The following is a 16,699-nucleotide window of genomic DNA, read 5'->3' as shown; positions in this document are numbered from 1 at the left end:
GTCAAGTTATGTTGACGTGTGCGTCCTGAAACCAACAATGTGGCCTTTGTTTCCGTCTCATTGAAGCCTCCGGATATGTTCTAGCAGGGTAACATTCAGTGCTGTTCAATTGTGTAATCAATTATTGGAAAAAGCCGAGGCCTTTGTGATACATGGTTTCCCCTAAACTTAAATCCCTTTTAAAGACAGAAAATGTAATGACTATCGAGATGAACAGATAAAAGTTTTGCATCTTTGAAATCTGTCTTGACCTCTCGGCGCATTCATGAAGTGACACAATCGCATTTTTTTGATTCAATTTTTAATTAAAATACGAATTTATCCACAGATTAAAAATGAAAGGCAGAAAAAGCAAAATGTAGCTACAATCAGGCACCAATGATACATGTTATTTCATATTTTTTAACAATTGCGATAACGCAACAATAACATTATTTACTGATCATTATTTAATATTTATTTATTCAACTGAAGACGGGTGGGCAAAATCAGCCCACCAAAGACATTCATGGATTCTCCATTATAGATAACTGAGTAATGACCACAGCTGATCCTAGACCCCCCCATCCCACCTCCACCACCCCACTTGATACTCCTCTCACTACCTCACAAGAACAGAAGATTTAAAATAAAAAATAGAATTGCAAATGTCCACAGGAAAAAACAACACCAATTCAGTCAGAAATCAAGTGTAAGAAGAGAGTGGTATTTAATATCAGACAAGCTAGCCGTTTGGGTGGAAGTTGGGAGTGATTGACCACACACACACACACACACACACACACGCACGCACACACACACACACACGCACACCCACACACAAGTACTTTGTATATAACCATTAGCCCTGAAAAACAGACGACGAAGCTGGTGCAAAGAAAAAAACGACATGAGCTACGTGCTGGAGCGACGTGCTGGAGCGACAGCATGGGCTACCGTGCAGAGTAGCCACGAGACACGAAGAGACACAGATGTGGTATGAAAACGAGTAGAACGAGAGTTAAGACATCCCACCGTGGCAGTGGTGGACATGGCTTGGCGAGACATTCCGGCACTTGTGATTGGAGTTTTCTTGAAATAAAGGTGTTTTAGGTTGCGAGTGACTAAGGCAGGACACTTCATTCACACAACTACAACTGCGGTGCTGCTTTGAATCTCCACCACGCTAGAAAAAACAGAGAACAAATGATTACTGCGGGCGCCCTTTGACGCCCGCAGGGGAGAGGAAAACAGAAACGGGAGGACTGGGTCAGACATGTCGTCGGGTACAGTGGCTGAACCAGGTCAGGGAAGAAGTAAACGTCTTTGGAGTCTTTGTTGTTGTCAAGCTTACATGAGTGTAGCAACATCGATAAATTGTTGTGTTAAAATATGGCAACTTCTCCACCAGCTTTGTTTTTTTTTTAAGGTCTGGGTGATAAGAATGTGGAGGCGAGACACTCATTACTTCTGGATCTCAGTACGGGAGAAATCCAAGAGCACTGAGTGAGATTAAGGTAAAGAGAAACCCCGACACTGTACATGGGGGCGGTGACATTAGACCCTGTTTAAGACTGCAGAGGACAGACAGGAAGGACTACAGCTCCACCGGCCTTCACACTCTACAACTGAAGGAGCGATCGAGTCATACAGATCACAATCAGAGATTCACAATCGTAACAATTACTGTCCTCGTGCTGTCAGTATAGAAATCCATGATATTCATGCAGTATTAACGGAAGAAACAAAAAAAAAAAAACAGACCGATAGTATTTTTTTCTAAACATAACTAAATTGAATTGCAAGAAGTTGACAAGAATGGCATCTGGCAGTTGATGTTTTTCTTTACATTGTACTGGGATGTAAACAGATTCACTTGTTAGCCTGACTGGCATGGCCCCGAACCCACACTTCAGTTCCTTCTGAACCCCAAACCTGAACGTCCCCTCTCTCCCTCCCTCCCTCCCTCCCCTCATCTCTCTGTCTGTCCAGTAGCTTCGGTGCCTCTGTGGTACGATGCGCGCTCAGCGGATGTAGACGTCCCTCCCCCAGTCGTCCTGGTTCTTGTTGTGGCTCATGTTGGCCCCGGTGTCCACGGGGTCCTGGCAGTAGCGCTCCCTCAGCTTGGCGCGTCCGTGCGGCTGCGTCTGGCTCGGCATCGTCGGGTGGTTCAGGTTCTCCTGGTCCGGCTCGGCGCCCTCGTCTTCCCAGGACGCCTGTCTGCCGTGATGCTGCGCCAGGTGGAGGCGGCTGCCCCCACCGCCTCGGTACGGCTCGGGCTCTTCGTAGGGGTCGGTCTCAATGTCCATGCAGGAGTCGCCGGCCTCAGTGTACGCGGAGTCCCGGCTGCCCTGGGTCTCAGAGTCAAAGGTGTCTTGCCTCGACAGCCCGCGGCCGCTTCCTCCCCTGAGCTGGCCACGAGAGGAGCGCAGGTACGCTTGCTGCTGCTCCTGCTGCTGCTGAGGTTTCCCTCCCGTGTCTGTCTGATAGTCATGCAGGGTGCCGCTCCCGTCGCACTCTGTCAGAGGCCCTTCCCGCTTCTGCTCCCCGTGCACCAGGTACGGCCCCTGCAGCCACAGCCATGCCACACAGCGACCATGCAGAGACACAAACAGCAGAGCAGAACCAAACCGTCAGTGGTTAGTCAGCAGGGTTAGCACCAGGCCGAGCACGGACACAGAACCACAATGATTAGACAGACCTGCGGTTTTGAAAACATTAGTGTGCGTGACCGACAATTCATTCATAACTCGCACGGGCACACACACTCCAGGTTTTCATGGTGTACACAAACACACACTGGCTTACGATCAACACGAAACAAACACGGCAAATATTCAATTAGTCAAACAAATTAGTTCTCCTAACTGATCGTTTTTTTTTTTAAATCATGATACCTACCAGCAAACCCCAACACACAATATAAGTTATTCAACGAGCAGACTCAATATCTAACGTTACAGCAGCGCCACCTTCTGGCAGATTGACCTCGTGGCAGAAAAAAAAGCAAAAATGTCAAAATGACAATTATACGATTATGTGATACTGAAACCATTTCACATGAATCAAGAAATAACAGCTGATGTGAAGGTCAATTGGCTCTTAGATTCTTGTTGTTTTTGGAGTAGTTGTGTTGCCGCCTCAATAAAATGGAGACATAAAACATGTTTCAAGCTATTTGGTGCAATATTGTGGCTCGACTGACATAAATATATTTACCAGTGCGCGACTCATCATAATTGATGTGTAGCCAGTCGTAACTTATGAATAGATCCACGGCCGATTAGTATTTTGCTGTTAAAATGGTTATACAAAAAGTTTAAAGTAGACAGAGTGTTAGTAACAGCCTCCTCCAAAATAAGCAGCTCTGTTTGAAGAGGCGGACATGACTTGCTGTTTTCAGGGGCAGTGCCATGGCAACACGGAGGAGGACAGCAAACTGGATTCCTCCTCTCAAGAAGAAAAAAAGTGCCGAAGAAAGGAGGCCACCGAGCTAAAGAGGGCAGATATCATTTTACTCTTGATTACAGCGAAATGGAGGGGGCCCCAGCGGCAGAGGTGCCTTCTGGGTCACTCCTGGAGTCCAGTGTGGTTTGAGTTGCGCTGCTCTCACAGCTGCAGCGAAGCAAACAGACTACGTAATCTTTCTTGTGGGTGCTCTAAAAGCTAGCTGTTCACATGTGTCAATTTGGCTCATGAGTATGTCAGGTGTGTTTGTGTGAATGTGTTTCTATATACAGCATGAACAGGTTTTCGATGCACTTCTCCTTCAGTGTAGAGAGAGCAGGCTGCTGGGTTGAGGTTGGGTTGCCGGAGTCCTCGCCCGCCTTCCTGCTGGACTTCAGAGAGCATGCTCTTCCACTTTCCCCTCATTGGCTATGGCACTTTCCATGTCGGGCCACATATCCATATTTCTGCGCAGGGAGGTGAGCACCTGTACCTGCAGGTTGGAGACGGGCTCAGGGGAGGCGGCCAGGGCCGCCGTCGCCATTGTACGGTTGAGCAGGGGGTTGGGAGGATTGCTGCTCGGGGGGTGCGTCGCCTTCCAGTAGGCCTCCAGGTAGTCGGCCAGGTGTTCGCAGGCGTCCTCCAGCTGGTTCTCGTCCAGGATGATGTCGAACAATTCCTGCCAAAATCGATGGGTTACTATTTTCAGAAGTTCTTTAACGTTTTAGATCTTTTATCACTGAAGTCTCAAAGCAGAACTCACAGGTGGGCATTGGGCCAACTTGTCTGCTGCCACCATCTGCACATTTAGGTGTTTCGCCTGAGACTTCCCCCTCGATTTGATGAGCCTCTGGAGGACCTGCAGGGAGGCAACGACACTCAAATGTTTTACGTAAGTGTAGGAAGGCAGTTTAAATCCAGGCAACACTTTACAGACGATTAATACATTGCTAACACATGTACAAATATTATTAAAAATGTTCATCTGAAAGATCCCAGGTCATCTGGTGCCATACCTTAGGTGAGGCTATTTTGATGTAGACAATGATGGGAGCCAGGGAGGTCTTCGCCAGCTGAGAGGGGTGGTTGATGGTGTCGGCATCCAGAGCGACCAGCTGGAGAGTGCGCGCCAGCTCAAAGATACGCTCAATCTCACTCTGCACCTCCGCTGAAGGCCCGGGACACAGATAAGACACATAAATACAGTGAGAAAGCAAAACGATCGCGTAAACTACCTCCCTCTTTGAGAAGATGCAGCACCGCATATCAGCCATAAGTACATAACCAACATGTTTGTACTTCATCATGCATGATTAAGATTTTTTAGGAGAAAGAAAACAACAACAAAAAAAAACTGTTCAAAGCGTATGAATTAGATTGGATCACAGTTCAAGTTCCATTTAAGCACAGCTAAATGGAGCAGTGCCGCATCCTCATTCTGTTGCCGCTTCCCAACATTTGCAATGTCCTTACGTGCGTCTGAGCCTTTTATATTTTAAAAGGAGGGAGGCACTTAAGAATGAGATGCCTGTTGCACTTGTAATCACTAATACTAAGAGCACAATTTCTCACCATGTCAATAAAACAGAAAAAAAACCCCTCTTAAAACAAATTAGGTGGAACATTAGTTGTTGTTAGCGCTAATGGGCACAGCAGTAATTATTCATCAGGTTGTTATCAGGAGAACCACTCAAATCTGTTGGACCGCTTGTGTGTTTTGTTTTCATTGTTCCTCAACTACAGCCTCCAAGAACCTGTTATTTAGCATTTCAAACACAGTCGCCGCCTTTTTTCTTTTTAATCAGCCTGTTGACGTGTGAGGAGAGAGATTAAAACCGGAAACCAGACTGTTCCTCGCCTGTCTGGTCAGACCACAGCGCCTCCGAGCTGTGTGCGCCGCCGGCCCAGCAACAGAGAGAGATAACGGGGGGCACGGCAATCTCTGGAGAGACGAAGCCTGCACACGTTTCAGCAGCGTCCAGAGGACTGGGAATTAAAGCTGGAGGCAAAAATCGGGCGCGTGCTCGGCAGAGTGATAAGAAACGTGAACTTTAACATAAAGGAAATAGCGGCAAGGTTTCCATTAACCTCAACAAAGACTTGGGACTTTTTTAGAAATTTGGATTTGACTGCAGAAAGAAACTGGCTCAGCGGACACGACGTGACGGAGTGCACGAGGCGAGGTCCGGCTTCCATAAAGGCGACCCTTGGGAGTGATAGCACACATACAGTATATGACTTGCTTTATACGTGGGTCACAAAAAAAAATCTCTGCTCACTCCCCGCTCATAGTTTCGAGCGGACACCAGCCGTCCTGCTGCCCTCCCACAGATCTCTTACGGCTTTGATTTTGTAATTCCTTTCTTTTTGTTCGAGACTACTGGCTGTCACACGGAAGCATGAGGAACAGAGAAACTGACAGGCAAGCAGACGGGCAGACAAACGATGTATGAGCAGATGATGAATATAGTGAGGAGAAAAGGGGAGGGTGAGGAAGGAGAGAGGCTTCATCGTTTTGTTGCAAGGAGAGCATACATACCCAGAACGTCTGAACCAATAAAGAGTGGAAGAAGAAGAAGAAGAAGATGGGAAGTGGGAGAGAAAGAAGGATGATGGTTGAAGGGCAGAAAAGACAGGATGAAGAAAGAAAGGAGGCCAGATCAGACTACACAAAAACTTCACATTTTCTTTGTATGACCAAGCTAAATGTACTCGAACATAGAACTATAGTTTGTCAAACTATGATTTGCAATTCTGTCTCCAACTACGCCTTTGCCAACCAGTCACGTTGCAGTTTACATCCATGTCTGTCTAAAATGTCATCACTTCATCATTTTGTCTTGTTGTACACTTGAAATTGTCATAATTAGCATATGAATTCATGAGTTATGGCCTAAAATATGTTTCAGTTCAACATTAAGTCCAGGTGGACATTTGTGTCGAAGAATTTCTCTCCAGGCTTATCTGAGATGTGAAGTTCAAAAGACAACCTGAAACAGCTGTTCAAGAGTAGAGGCATAAAAAAAACATGCAGCCCTCATTACATTCAACTCATAAATCATGTGTCATCACCAGGATCTTTGCTGAGTATGTCCAAATTACAAAATATGCACATGCTTGCCGATATTCTTTGTCGTTGTCTTAACCACTGCAGCATCACAAAAACTAAATATGTAAACAGGTTTTTGTACGGCCTCTGAAAGGACAGTCATAAGTCATAAATAGATCTGATCATATACTATATTTTCCTTATCGTCAACAAATCCCATGTAAAGTCTATCATCTCTCTCTCTCTCTCTCTCTCTCTCTCTCTCTCTCTCTCTCTCTCTCTCTCTCTCAGTAAACATATATGTCTGTCTATCTGGACACACAAAGCAATAAAGACATGAAACACATATAGGGAAACGTATTTAAATGGATGTTTCGCAACATGACGTGATGAAATAAATGCGTTTCATTGGCTTGCTCTTTACTGCTGTAATATTTGTGTGCTGTCCAATAACAAAATAAGAGTAATTATTGTCTGAACTGCAGACTCAATGGCAGTTGTCTTTGGTTGTGGTTTGTGCAGATCCGAGGCGGCTCTGTGTGGTCTTACCCAGGCTAGAGCGGGTACTCGAGCGCTCAATGATGGTGTGTTTGCTGGGGTTGTTGAGGACTGAACGTTTGGCCAGGGAGATGTCCGCTGTCACTCGTGTGATGGATATCCTGAAACGGACGTCCAGTGCACCAGTCGTTACCGGGTCAGAAAACCGAAACCACTTAAAGGCTAGCCGACAGTGCATAATGGCTGTGGATAGCGGATGATCTCATTCTTACCTGCCCTCAAACTTGTGTTTCAGAAAGTCAAAGAGTGCTTTCTGCATCATGTCTGTGACCTGAAGACCAAACACCAGCCGTAAGACAAAAAAAACAAACAATGAAAGTAAAATTCAATGTGCAACAAGCACCTGTTGCAAGTTTACCTCATATCCTTTAAGTGACGGCCCGACGAGGATGATAGGTCTCATGGAGGGAACCACGTCGTAGGGGGGAACATGCTCCATCTGGGCCAGAGAGAGAAAGCACCAACATCGGGGTGAGTGAAGCCGGCATGTTGCGCCTGAACGTACTCTCAGAGGAGTTCATTAAAGCTCACGCCGATGTACAAGTCACACATGAATCTGCATTAACTCGACCCAAAACCTCTCTTCCCCTCTCTGAGCGGGCAGATTGATGGATGGTGAGTTTCAGACGCTGGAGTCGATTCGTTTCATATACTAACTATGAATGTTTGGAGAAAGGGATCAATTTGCCACTGAACAGCACTCTATTTCTTGGTCTGCAGTCTCACATAAGTAAAGTGTCCATAATTAAACCAGACGCTAGGGTGTCAGCTGCTGCTCTAACACAGGCGTCATACTTCACACTTTTCTCTTTTCTCCTTTGGTTGTGCATCTGCACTAAAGTTATTACTGCCAGTAATTGCTGAATTGTGATTTTCATGGAAAAAAATGCACTTTCTTTTTCGTTTGTGCTTCAACTTTGTTATTTAAAGAAATTTCTTAAGCCCACTTGTACCCATATATGGTGAAAATCTACAATAATCATAATGTTCAATGCACACATCTCTCTTACAGCTCGAACCCATTTACACCCATTACACTATATGTTGTCCTATTTTCAGAAATCTTTCACAATGTAAATAGCCTGTATATACACTCTGTGGCTTTTTACAGCCATTTACATTAAACATCACAGAGACTTATAGGACATACACACAACACCCACACACAAACACAACCCATATGGCTGCGGCTGAACTTTAGGTTTATTTATACATTACGAATCATGAAAGGAATGATTCATCTAGAAGGATTCATAAGCGTTTGTGCTCTTTAGACACAGTCTGTTTTTCAATGAGATCGAGGGGGAAACGGTCACATGTGTGTATACCTTGTGAATGTCCAAATTGGATGTATTTTTTTCTGATCTGTATTTCAAGCACATCCCCTACTCTATGTGTGTGCTGTGCAGCTCTTCAAGCAGGAGATAGTGCTGGAGTGCACCGCTCCATTACATTACATAAAGCAGAGCCACACGGGCTCATTTCACCTCATTTGTATTCACACAAGCTAAAAATATAGATATTTTTAAAGTTTCCAAACAGCTCTTGTGTCTAAAAGGGCAGCGCTGGAGCACAGAACAGAACATAAAAGTGCTCGTTGGTTTTGAATAACATGAGCGCAGTGCACAACTTAGTGTGGTGAGTAACAGGCAGGGTGGTGTGCATAATACAGATCTGGATAAGAGCTCAATATTACAGTTTATTGTACAATGTGTACAATCCGATTCTTCTAAAATACTACAACTACTAGTTGCCATGTTTACAGCAAACAAAATATATTACATTTTCTAAAAATAGATCTATGGTACTTAAAGATGTACAGTATATATCATTCTTGGACATTATAGGATCCTCTAAACATGGTATGAACATGAGTTTTACTTTTCAATGTGTATTGTTGGCCCAAAAAGAGTCTGAGTGCAAATTTTGACCATATCTCTGTTGAATTATATAATCACAAAATGCTAGTGCTGAGATATTGTTATTCACATTCATCCTGCAGCCTTAACGCGTGATTCAAATTGTGCTGAAAAGCATAAAAACAGCTGATTGTGAGCTATTGCCACTCAAATTAGCCGTCATAAATGCCAATGAAAGCATGTCAGGATGAGTTACTGTTACACTCTGACTAACAGGGTCCGGGCTGGATCTGCACCTGCACACTGACAGCTGTGATACGAGCTCAGGGGAAATGACAGAGGCGTCACACAGTGATTCACAAACGATCCTGTGAATATTACATGGTGTGATGCGTCCTTGGAAGCATAAACGGCGCTAGGAGAATATTCGGTGGACTGGTTTCTTACCAGCACAGGAAGGAGCATGTGAGACAACAGACGGGGAGTAAGAAGTTGAAATGTTAGAGGTTAGTTTTGAGAACAAACCACACTCACCGACTTCTGTTTCTGTTTAGCTGGCCCACCTACAGTATCATTCCACACAAAAGCCAGAAGGGACAAAAAACAAAACAAAGCACAAAACACAAGAGCACATTTGGTTATCGACAGGTTAGGATTAGTGGGGTGGAGGAGCTGTTGATGGATTAAAACAGAGTTCACACTGACTGCCAGCACTTGCTGCAGACGCCATTTCAGAGTTTATCCGTTAGTTCAAGGCCTCTCCCAGCTGACAAGCACAGAAACAAACAGTCAAACATATGTCAGCGCAGTTGTGACCGCAGCCTGAGGGGCCACACAGTGTTAGATTCAGGACCTACAGTAGCGGGAGGGACAGTTCAGTTGTGAGCGGTTAGTGAGAGGGGAAGGATCTTGGACGAGTCAGGGAGCAATGCGGACCGGAGGCTGGCAAGATGAGCGAGTTATCCCGGGCCCCCGTATGTTACCTTCTTAAAGAAGGGCAGTCGGTGGGCGTTGGCCTGAGGGGACGTTACGCTGCCTGACACGCCCTTGGTGGAGCGAGGGTCACCCTGGAACTCAGGGGGCTCCTCGGCATCCAGGTCGAGAGGGTCAACGTCAAAGGACACAGAGGACATGTCCACGTGAGCTGATGAGGCGTAAGGGCGAGCGGTGCAGAGAGAGAGAGAGGGACAGACAAGGAAGAAGAGAAGGAAGAGAAGGACAAGGCAAAGTAAAAGAGGATGGGAGAAGAGGAAATAATAGAAGAGCAAAAGCAAAAGGAGAGGAGGAAATAGAAGTACGGTTGTGAGATGCATCCAGAAAGAGGCATGGAAGACATTGCAAAAGATGTTGCTGAGATCAAAAAAAGGTGGAATTGTAGGATTTAAACTGGCAACAACATGAACAAGAGTAAAAAATAAGAACACGCCAGATTATCACAAAGGACGGCACAGATGTGGCGTATAATAACATAAACAGACAGAGAAGGTTCAGAGCAGATGTGTAAAGGAGGCTGCAGAGGAAACTGGAGGAAAGTAGTAGATGGGAAAGAAGGAACCAAGCAGAGAGGAAAGCCGGGGTTTCAAATGAAGTGCTTGTCGGTATTATTGTTGGTGATGTATGTGCAGAGGAGGGGGCCGACGGGGCCCGCGGAGGTTTTGTTTTCAAAGGAATCGTTCTAGATTTTGGGAAATAGCTTTTCCCTTTCTTCCCTGGAGTTGAGAGATGACAAGATTAATACTTCTCGGTCCGATATGTATACGAGGCTACAGCTGGTTGTCTTAGCTCAGCACAAAGACTGAAAGCAGTGGGAAACAGCCAGCCGGGCTCCGTCAAACAAGAACAAAATTGGCCTGCTTTTTACGTATTGATGCTTTATATCTCATCTGTTTAATCATAACAACAACATATACATACACTTTGTTTTTTTCTACTAATTAAACAAACAAGATGTAGCATTTTAACTAGTGAGCTTCAGGGGTGTAAATACGTGGATTTTGTCCCAATATACAAACATTTTGCTTTAAAGGGGAACACCACCTAAATTCAAAGTTCCAGTATGTTATTTCCACGGCCTGGAAAGCACAATCAACATTTATGAACATGAGCTGTTCAAGTATCAAATATAAAGTCTGGAGAGCTCAATTCTATTAAACTGTGTTCTCAGTTGTAAAACTGATAATGTGCCTTTATTCTCCGAGATCCTATCTTTTTCAACTCATTGTCTATGGAGCAGTTCCACACGTTATAAGAGAGTTCAGAGGTGTTCATGGACTGCCTCAGACCATAGGAATAATGTAAATTAAGTTTGAAATGACCCTTTAAGTCAGATTGGCCACTTACTGTAGGCACTAGGTGTATTATACAAGTGTGGTTTCTACTATACACGTATTGAGTTTGGTTCAGTGCTATTTGATTAACAAAACAACGTTCAACCTGGGTATTTCCCTCATGTTTGCACTTCCACCTCGCCTGCTGTCTCTCTGAATATTGAGAAGCAGCTCTGTGTCGTCTTCCCAAATGGATGACGCACACACACAAGCTAGACATACTTGTCAAGTGTAGTGAGCGCGGTCCATTCTCAGCTCTATTTCAGTCCCGTCCTGTGTGCAAATGACAGACCTAAGACCTCTCGCGCTTCACACAGCAACCCACAGAGGCGCGGCGTGATTCATCATCATGCCTGACTAACTAGCCAATTAAAATCTTCATCTAAATATCAGGCGCCTGTCTCATCTCTTTCTCGCTCCGTCAGGATTGCACCGACACCCACGAAAAACTTGCAAAAACAGTCACGATTTTGTCGGTTGGGAGGCAGACCCCCCTGACCTCACCTGTGCCAGGTGGGGTGGGCCTGCGGGTTCCCGTGGCAACGTCCAGACTGGAGCTTCCTCCAGATTTACTGAAATGGGGAAAAACAAAGATTGTGTGGTGCAAGAAAGACAATATGGTAGCTTCATAAATATGAGTGCATAGTACTCATTATATTCATATTTTTTACAAATTTTAAACAAGAACAAATAAAACTTTGAACAGATTTTACTTCTATAAAATATGTTATGATACAAGGAAGCAATAGTTAGGTTTGCTCGTGTAAGAGGACGCTGATCATCATAGTTTACGGCTGCCATTGTGAGCTTAGTGAAAAAAAACACTATTAGGAGGGCAGAGTGTATATGAAATCCCTGTTTTCAAAAGCTGGATTGTCTTTTGTGGTGCTGTCCCTGTTGCAGAGGGTTTCTCATGGTCACCTGGAGCTGAGTCGGTTTTGTCTCATCTTCTGCTCCTGCAGCAGACGGGTGTTCTCCAGCTTGACCGGGCTGGGGATGAAGCCCACCTCACAGCCCTCCTTCACCAGACGTCCGATCCACCAGTCATTGTTGTATTTCTGCAAACAGAAAGGCACCAGGAACCAATTATATTTAATCATTTAACAGTGTGTTGGATAAAAAATCAAAACGTATGCAAAGAAATAATTTCCAGTTCTTGTCATTGGGAATAAAATAGCATTTTATGGCGTTACGGCTTTAGACATAGTAACACTATTTTCATACCACCTTTAGAAGCTTGATGATAAAACCTAACAAGGGCTTTGACAGAAGGGGAAAGCATGAATCATGATCCCTCGGTGGCTTCCCACCCACCGTAACTGCCACGTTTGGTCTTCTTCAGTCAGTTGGCGGGCTAATATGATTAACCTTTAGTTCAGGATTCGTACAAAGTTATACTTTAGACCACAAACACTGCTCAGGAAGTTCCTACCTCTTTAATGTGCAAGAAGTCTTTGGATTCGAAGGATATGGCCATGCCCTGCACAGGAACGTCATCACTGGGCCCGGGGTTGTAACCAACATTTGTCCGCACAGCAAAGGCAACCGGTTTGGTCTGGAGCAGTGATGAGAAAGACGGATATTAATATGAAGAAAACCCACCCAACTCCGAGTACAGAGTCCCTTTGACACTGATGAAGTTCAGCAGTGTCAAATTACTTAACACCGATGTGAAGACTAGGCAAAATGGATGACTGTTAAACTAACACTGACCAAGATGGACGGCATAGTGGAGATAAAGCAGTTGAACTCTGACCTTTGCTTTCTCGAGCGTGGCGAGGGCCTGTCTGTCGGCCTCTTTTCTCAGAGCCTCAGGGTCCTCCTCCAGGGACACGTCTGAGTCCGATGGCCGGCTGGTGTAGGAGTCTGCAGAGCCCTAAAATGCAGAATAAGTTGACATGAAGGTGAGGAGGGGAACATCACAACCCTTGAGTGAGAAAAACAGGAGAAGACCGGGTGAAATCGCAGGACGAGCTCAATAATGTCTGGGTGTATGTTTGAATGTCTGCCGTCGACTACTCGTCTTCATCTTTAGGTTTCCTGGAAATCACTTTACTCGTCTTTAAAACAGTTGTGGCTCTTCCATTGCAATGTATTTGTAGTCAAAATGCCTTGAGAAGCGTAACCTACAGACACAAAAGGGGGTCTCTGCCTTCATATTGCATGAAAGCGGACGGAAGCATCACGCGCCGACCTTTCCCCTCTGCAGCTTCAGTGAGGCCGAGGTGTCGAGTGTTTTTTCACAGGTACAACAGATTTGGTGTGTGGGTGTGTCAAGTAGGGACAGACAGAAGTAGAGCGAGAAAAAAAGTGGCCTGAGGACTGTTCATAATATTAGGACAGGTATGAATTTCTCATGAAGTGGCTACAGTTTCCAACACTCATGCACGGTAACTTGACTCTCTGCTGCTGACCCTCATCCAGACACCCATACCACAATAAAAACCTGAGCCTCCTGTGGGCCTGCGGCGCCGGCATACTGTACTGTTCAGCAGAGTAGTACAGTGAGGGCGGCAGCCTGAACTTCTGAAGTGTTCGAGTGTTCAACTTATATAACAATCCCACTTATTCTCTTCTTGCTGTATTTTTTTTTTTTTTTTTTACTGCTGACAGGCTGCCTGGCGCTTTGTAGGAGGTGCTGACAAGAATGCGGACAGCTGAATGTGCCAAGCAGAAGAAGTGAGTCACTAGGTGTGGGATTTTAAAATAGAGGTGAGAATGCACAAAGATGACATACACCATATGTAATGATGATGAAAAATTCCCTTCACATGTGTAGTCAGACAACACAACGAGTATGACAAACATCTCTGGACTGAGGCTGCTTATTGTAACTGTTTTGATATCAGTGATTTTCATATAGCTTAGTTTGGAATATCAATTCATATAAATAATGTATTGCAATGTTTCAGCCGTTTTTTGATTTCACAAAATATGTCGGCTCGTTGCATCAGTAGTAAAGAAACATCTTAAATAAAACCTTAAACTGGAAAACTAAAATGATTGCAGATGAAAGGAAAAGTAAACACTTTAAGAATCATATCAAACTTGCGATGCAATATAAATCAGTGTCGCACGCTTAAGTACTGAGATCTGATACCCAGCCCTGCTCTGAACTCATGGCTTCTTGCTGCCAACTTGTTGTAATTTGAATCGTTTTCACAGCAAATGCTTCTTATTTTAAAAGATGAGAAGCAAAGTGGGACGCCGTGGTGGCCTTGTGGTTGAGACGCATACAAACGACAACATCCCAGGTTTGATCTTTCTATTACAGCCAACAGTAAAAAGCAAAAAATATGTTCTTCAAAAATAAAAAAAAGCAGTGAATGACAGAGTCATTGGTGTCATTCCTTATGAGAAACACCAAGTGCTCCTGAAGGTGTAAATATATACAGAGAGAAAGAAAAGAGTCACATGAAGAGAAGCATCTTTGCGGTGCGTGAGCCTGATGTGTGATTCATGCTCCTCTGCACCTCTGAGCAGCGTCCGCACGTCTCCGTCTGATGTCAAACGAAACGCAAACACACATGTTGACTCGAGCTCAGCCACCTGTCGCACCGAGAGGCTGAGCGAGTTGCCAACGGCGCGCGAAATGTGGACCCTCCCTGTTGCCAAGGCAACGGCCAGCTACTCCTCGCGTCCTCGGGTCTCCACAAACCATCCCCACTTCCTGTTTCATTTACTCCAACTCAGACGCTTGCGGCGGCGCGCCCGCATCCCACTCAGGTAGGAGGAATAATCCTGTGAGTGGCATGCAGCATCTAATGAGGACAATAACAGCCGCCCCCACTTACCGGCTGTGAGTCATCTTCTAAATCATACAAGTGCATCCCGACACGGAGCACTGACTAAGTGGAGGTTAACAAACCCTGATGGGGAACCCACGGGAATGTTTTTTAGTGGAGGGAAAATGAAAAACAAAAAAAAGCCGAAATGACGTCTGGAACAACCTGAGACCAACTGGCTCACGACAACAGGTTGGTGATGCAGCAAAATGTAGAAAGACAGTGGGAGGGATTACTCTGGCTGTGTGTGTGTGTGTGTGTGTGTGTGTGTGTGTGTGTGTGTGTGTGTGTGTGTGTGTGTGTGTGTGTGTGTGTGTGTGTGTGTGTGTGTGTGGACAAATGCTTTTGTGAGTCACTCATCCAGTTGATTCACGTCACACACAACCAGAGGGGGAAAAAACAGTCGGTCAGAGAAGAGGAGGAGAACGGAGAAGGACCGATGGCCACAATAGTAAATATTTGATATCTTTCAAAGCGGTGCATGTGAACAAGAGAGCCAACAGAGCGACTGATCAATAACCTCTCCGCACCCTTTCTCTACTATCAGAACGTGTTGATGGACGGCGCGAGCCACTGAACACACTCCCTCCACCTTTTCTTTCTGACGCTCTCCTTCCTTTCTTCCCTCTCTTCTTATTCTCCCCTCATGTCATTGGGTTGTGTCTCTAATTTAGCTGCTTGCTTCACTTCACATACAGCTCCTGTTCAAAATAGCTACAGGCCACCTGATGGCAGAGCTTCTTTCCTATTGGCGGAGCCAGACTCGAGACCCTCGCAGTGTCATAGTAACCGTCTTCGCAGCTTAATACAGGCAGCCTATGAGAGCGGCATCTGGAAGGAGATGGAAGGAAGATACAGGAGTCAAATGGTAAAAAAAAATACCCTGAAGGGAAATCAACATTAGGCCATCAATGATTTTCTCCCACAGTGTGAGTTACAGCTGCGAGCTCAACGCCTGGAGGATACCACAGCAATAATGACATCAGACAAATCATTATGGCCTTTGAGGAATCATCCATGTGTAACAAGACTACCAAACTGAAACTTTTCTACACATCTCGCTGGTCAAATCTAAACTATTCCGTATTGAGCACAGCAGGTTAAGAAAGCGTAAGACAGGTGCAGGAGGTGAAGCTCAGTAATCATCCTGAAAATTAAGCCACTGTTTTCTCTCCATTTTCTGCACAATGGATGCCAATGTGATGAATGTGCACCTCCTTCACGTTTGATATTGGATTAATGGACATGGGGAAAAAGAGAGCAAAAGAGCAGAGGGGGAGTGATAGAAAAAGGAGTGATGGTGGGCAAGCAAGACAGAAGTGCTATGAATAATGAGTGTTGGAAAAAAAAAATCACCCTGCAACAGGGAAATTAGTTTAAATAGATTCTTCAAATGCAATGGCACCTTCATAAAATTATTTCAAGAACAAGGGGACATTTAATAATGTAAAAATGATTTGACGTTAGGATGTACGCACAGCTGGATAGAAGTAATCATGAAAATACTGAACCGGTGTGACAATTTGATGAGCTTCCTCCTCTTTAAGCTCTTCATAAAACAAAGGAAACGATCGCCTGTGTGTCTTCCTGGTCCTGTGACACATAACAGGGCAGAGGTCAAAGATTTAAATATGCTGCTGCCAAAAACAACAGGAAGTGTTGTCACACAAAGAAGAGACACCCATCTGAGAGAGA

The 16,699-nt window shown here is 44.9% G+C and overlaps 1 protein-coding gene across 3 annotated transcripts in view; it reads right to left on the bottom strand.

Annotated features, from left to right (window-relative positions):
- Positions 1-685: 685 nt before the first annotated feature.
- The window catches only part of cacnb1 (calcium channel, voltage-dependent, beta 1 subunit), a 30,040-nt gene continuing 14,026 nt past the window's right edge, over positions 686-16,699 (bottom strand). Inside the window, exons 3-14 of one of the 3 annotated variants that reach the window (XM_068577821.1) lie at positions 12,976-13,095; positions 12,652-12,774; positions 12,141-12,277; positions 11,724-11,791; positions 9,876-10,036; positions 7,392-7,472; positions 7,246-7,304; positions 7,025-7,134; positions 4,443-4,594; positions 4,190-4,285; positions 3,920-4,105; positions 686-2,546 (exon numbers count right to left, since the gene is read on the bottom strand). In XM_068577821.1, coding sequence (XP_068433922.1) covers positions 2,004-2,546; positions 3,920-4,105; positions 4,190-4,285; positions 4,443-4,594; positions 7,025-7,134; positions 7,246-7,304; positions 7,392-7,472; positions 9,876-10,036; positions 11,724-11,791; positions 12,141-12,277; positions 12,652-12,774; positions 12,976-13,095 — 1,836 coding nt within the window. In that variant the 3' untranslated portion in view covers positions 686-2,003. Of the gene's footprint in view, positions 4,106-4,189; positions 4,286-4,442; positions 4,595-7,024; positions 7,135-7,245; positions 7,305-7,391; positions 7,473-9,426; positions 9,456-9,875; positions 10,037-11,723; positions 11,792-12,140; positions 12,278-12,651; positions 12,775-12,975; positions 13,096-16,699 lie in introns of all 3 variants that reach the window. The other 2 variants (XM_068577823.1, XM_068577824.1) reach the window with 2 other exon arrangements.

This window comes from Clinocottus analis, unplaced genomic scaffold (assembly GCF_023055335.1).
Source record: "Clinocottus analis isolate CAN_PGR_092001 unplaced genomic scaffold, fCliAna1.0.p SCAF_16, whole genome shotgun sequence".
In the NCBI taxonomy this organism is placed as follows: domain Eukaryota; kingdom Metazoa; phylum Chordata; class Actinopteri; order Perciformes; family Cottidae; genus Clinocottus; species Clinocottus analis.
This window is presented reverse-complemented; position numbering and strand designations above follow the sequence as displayed.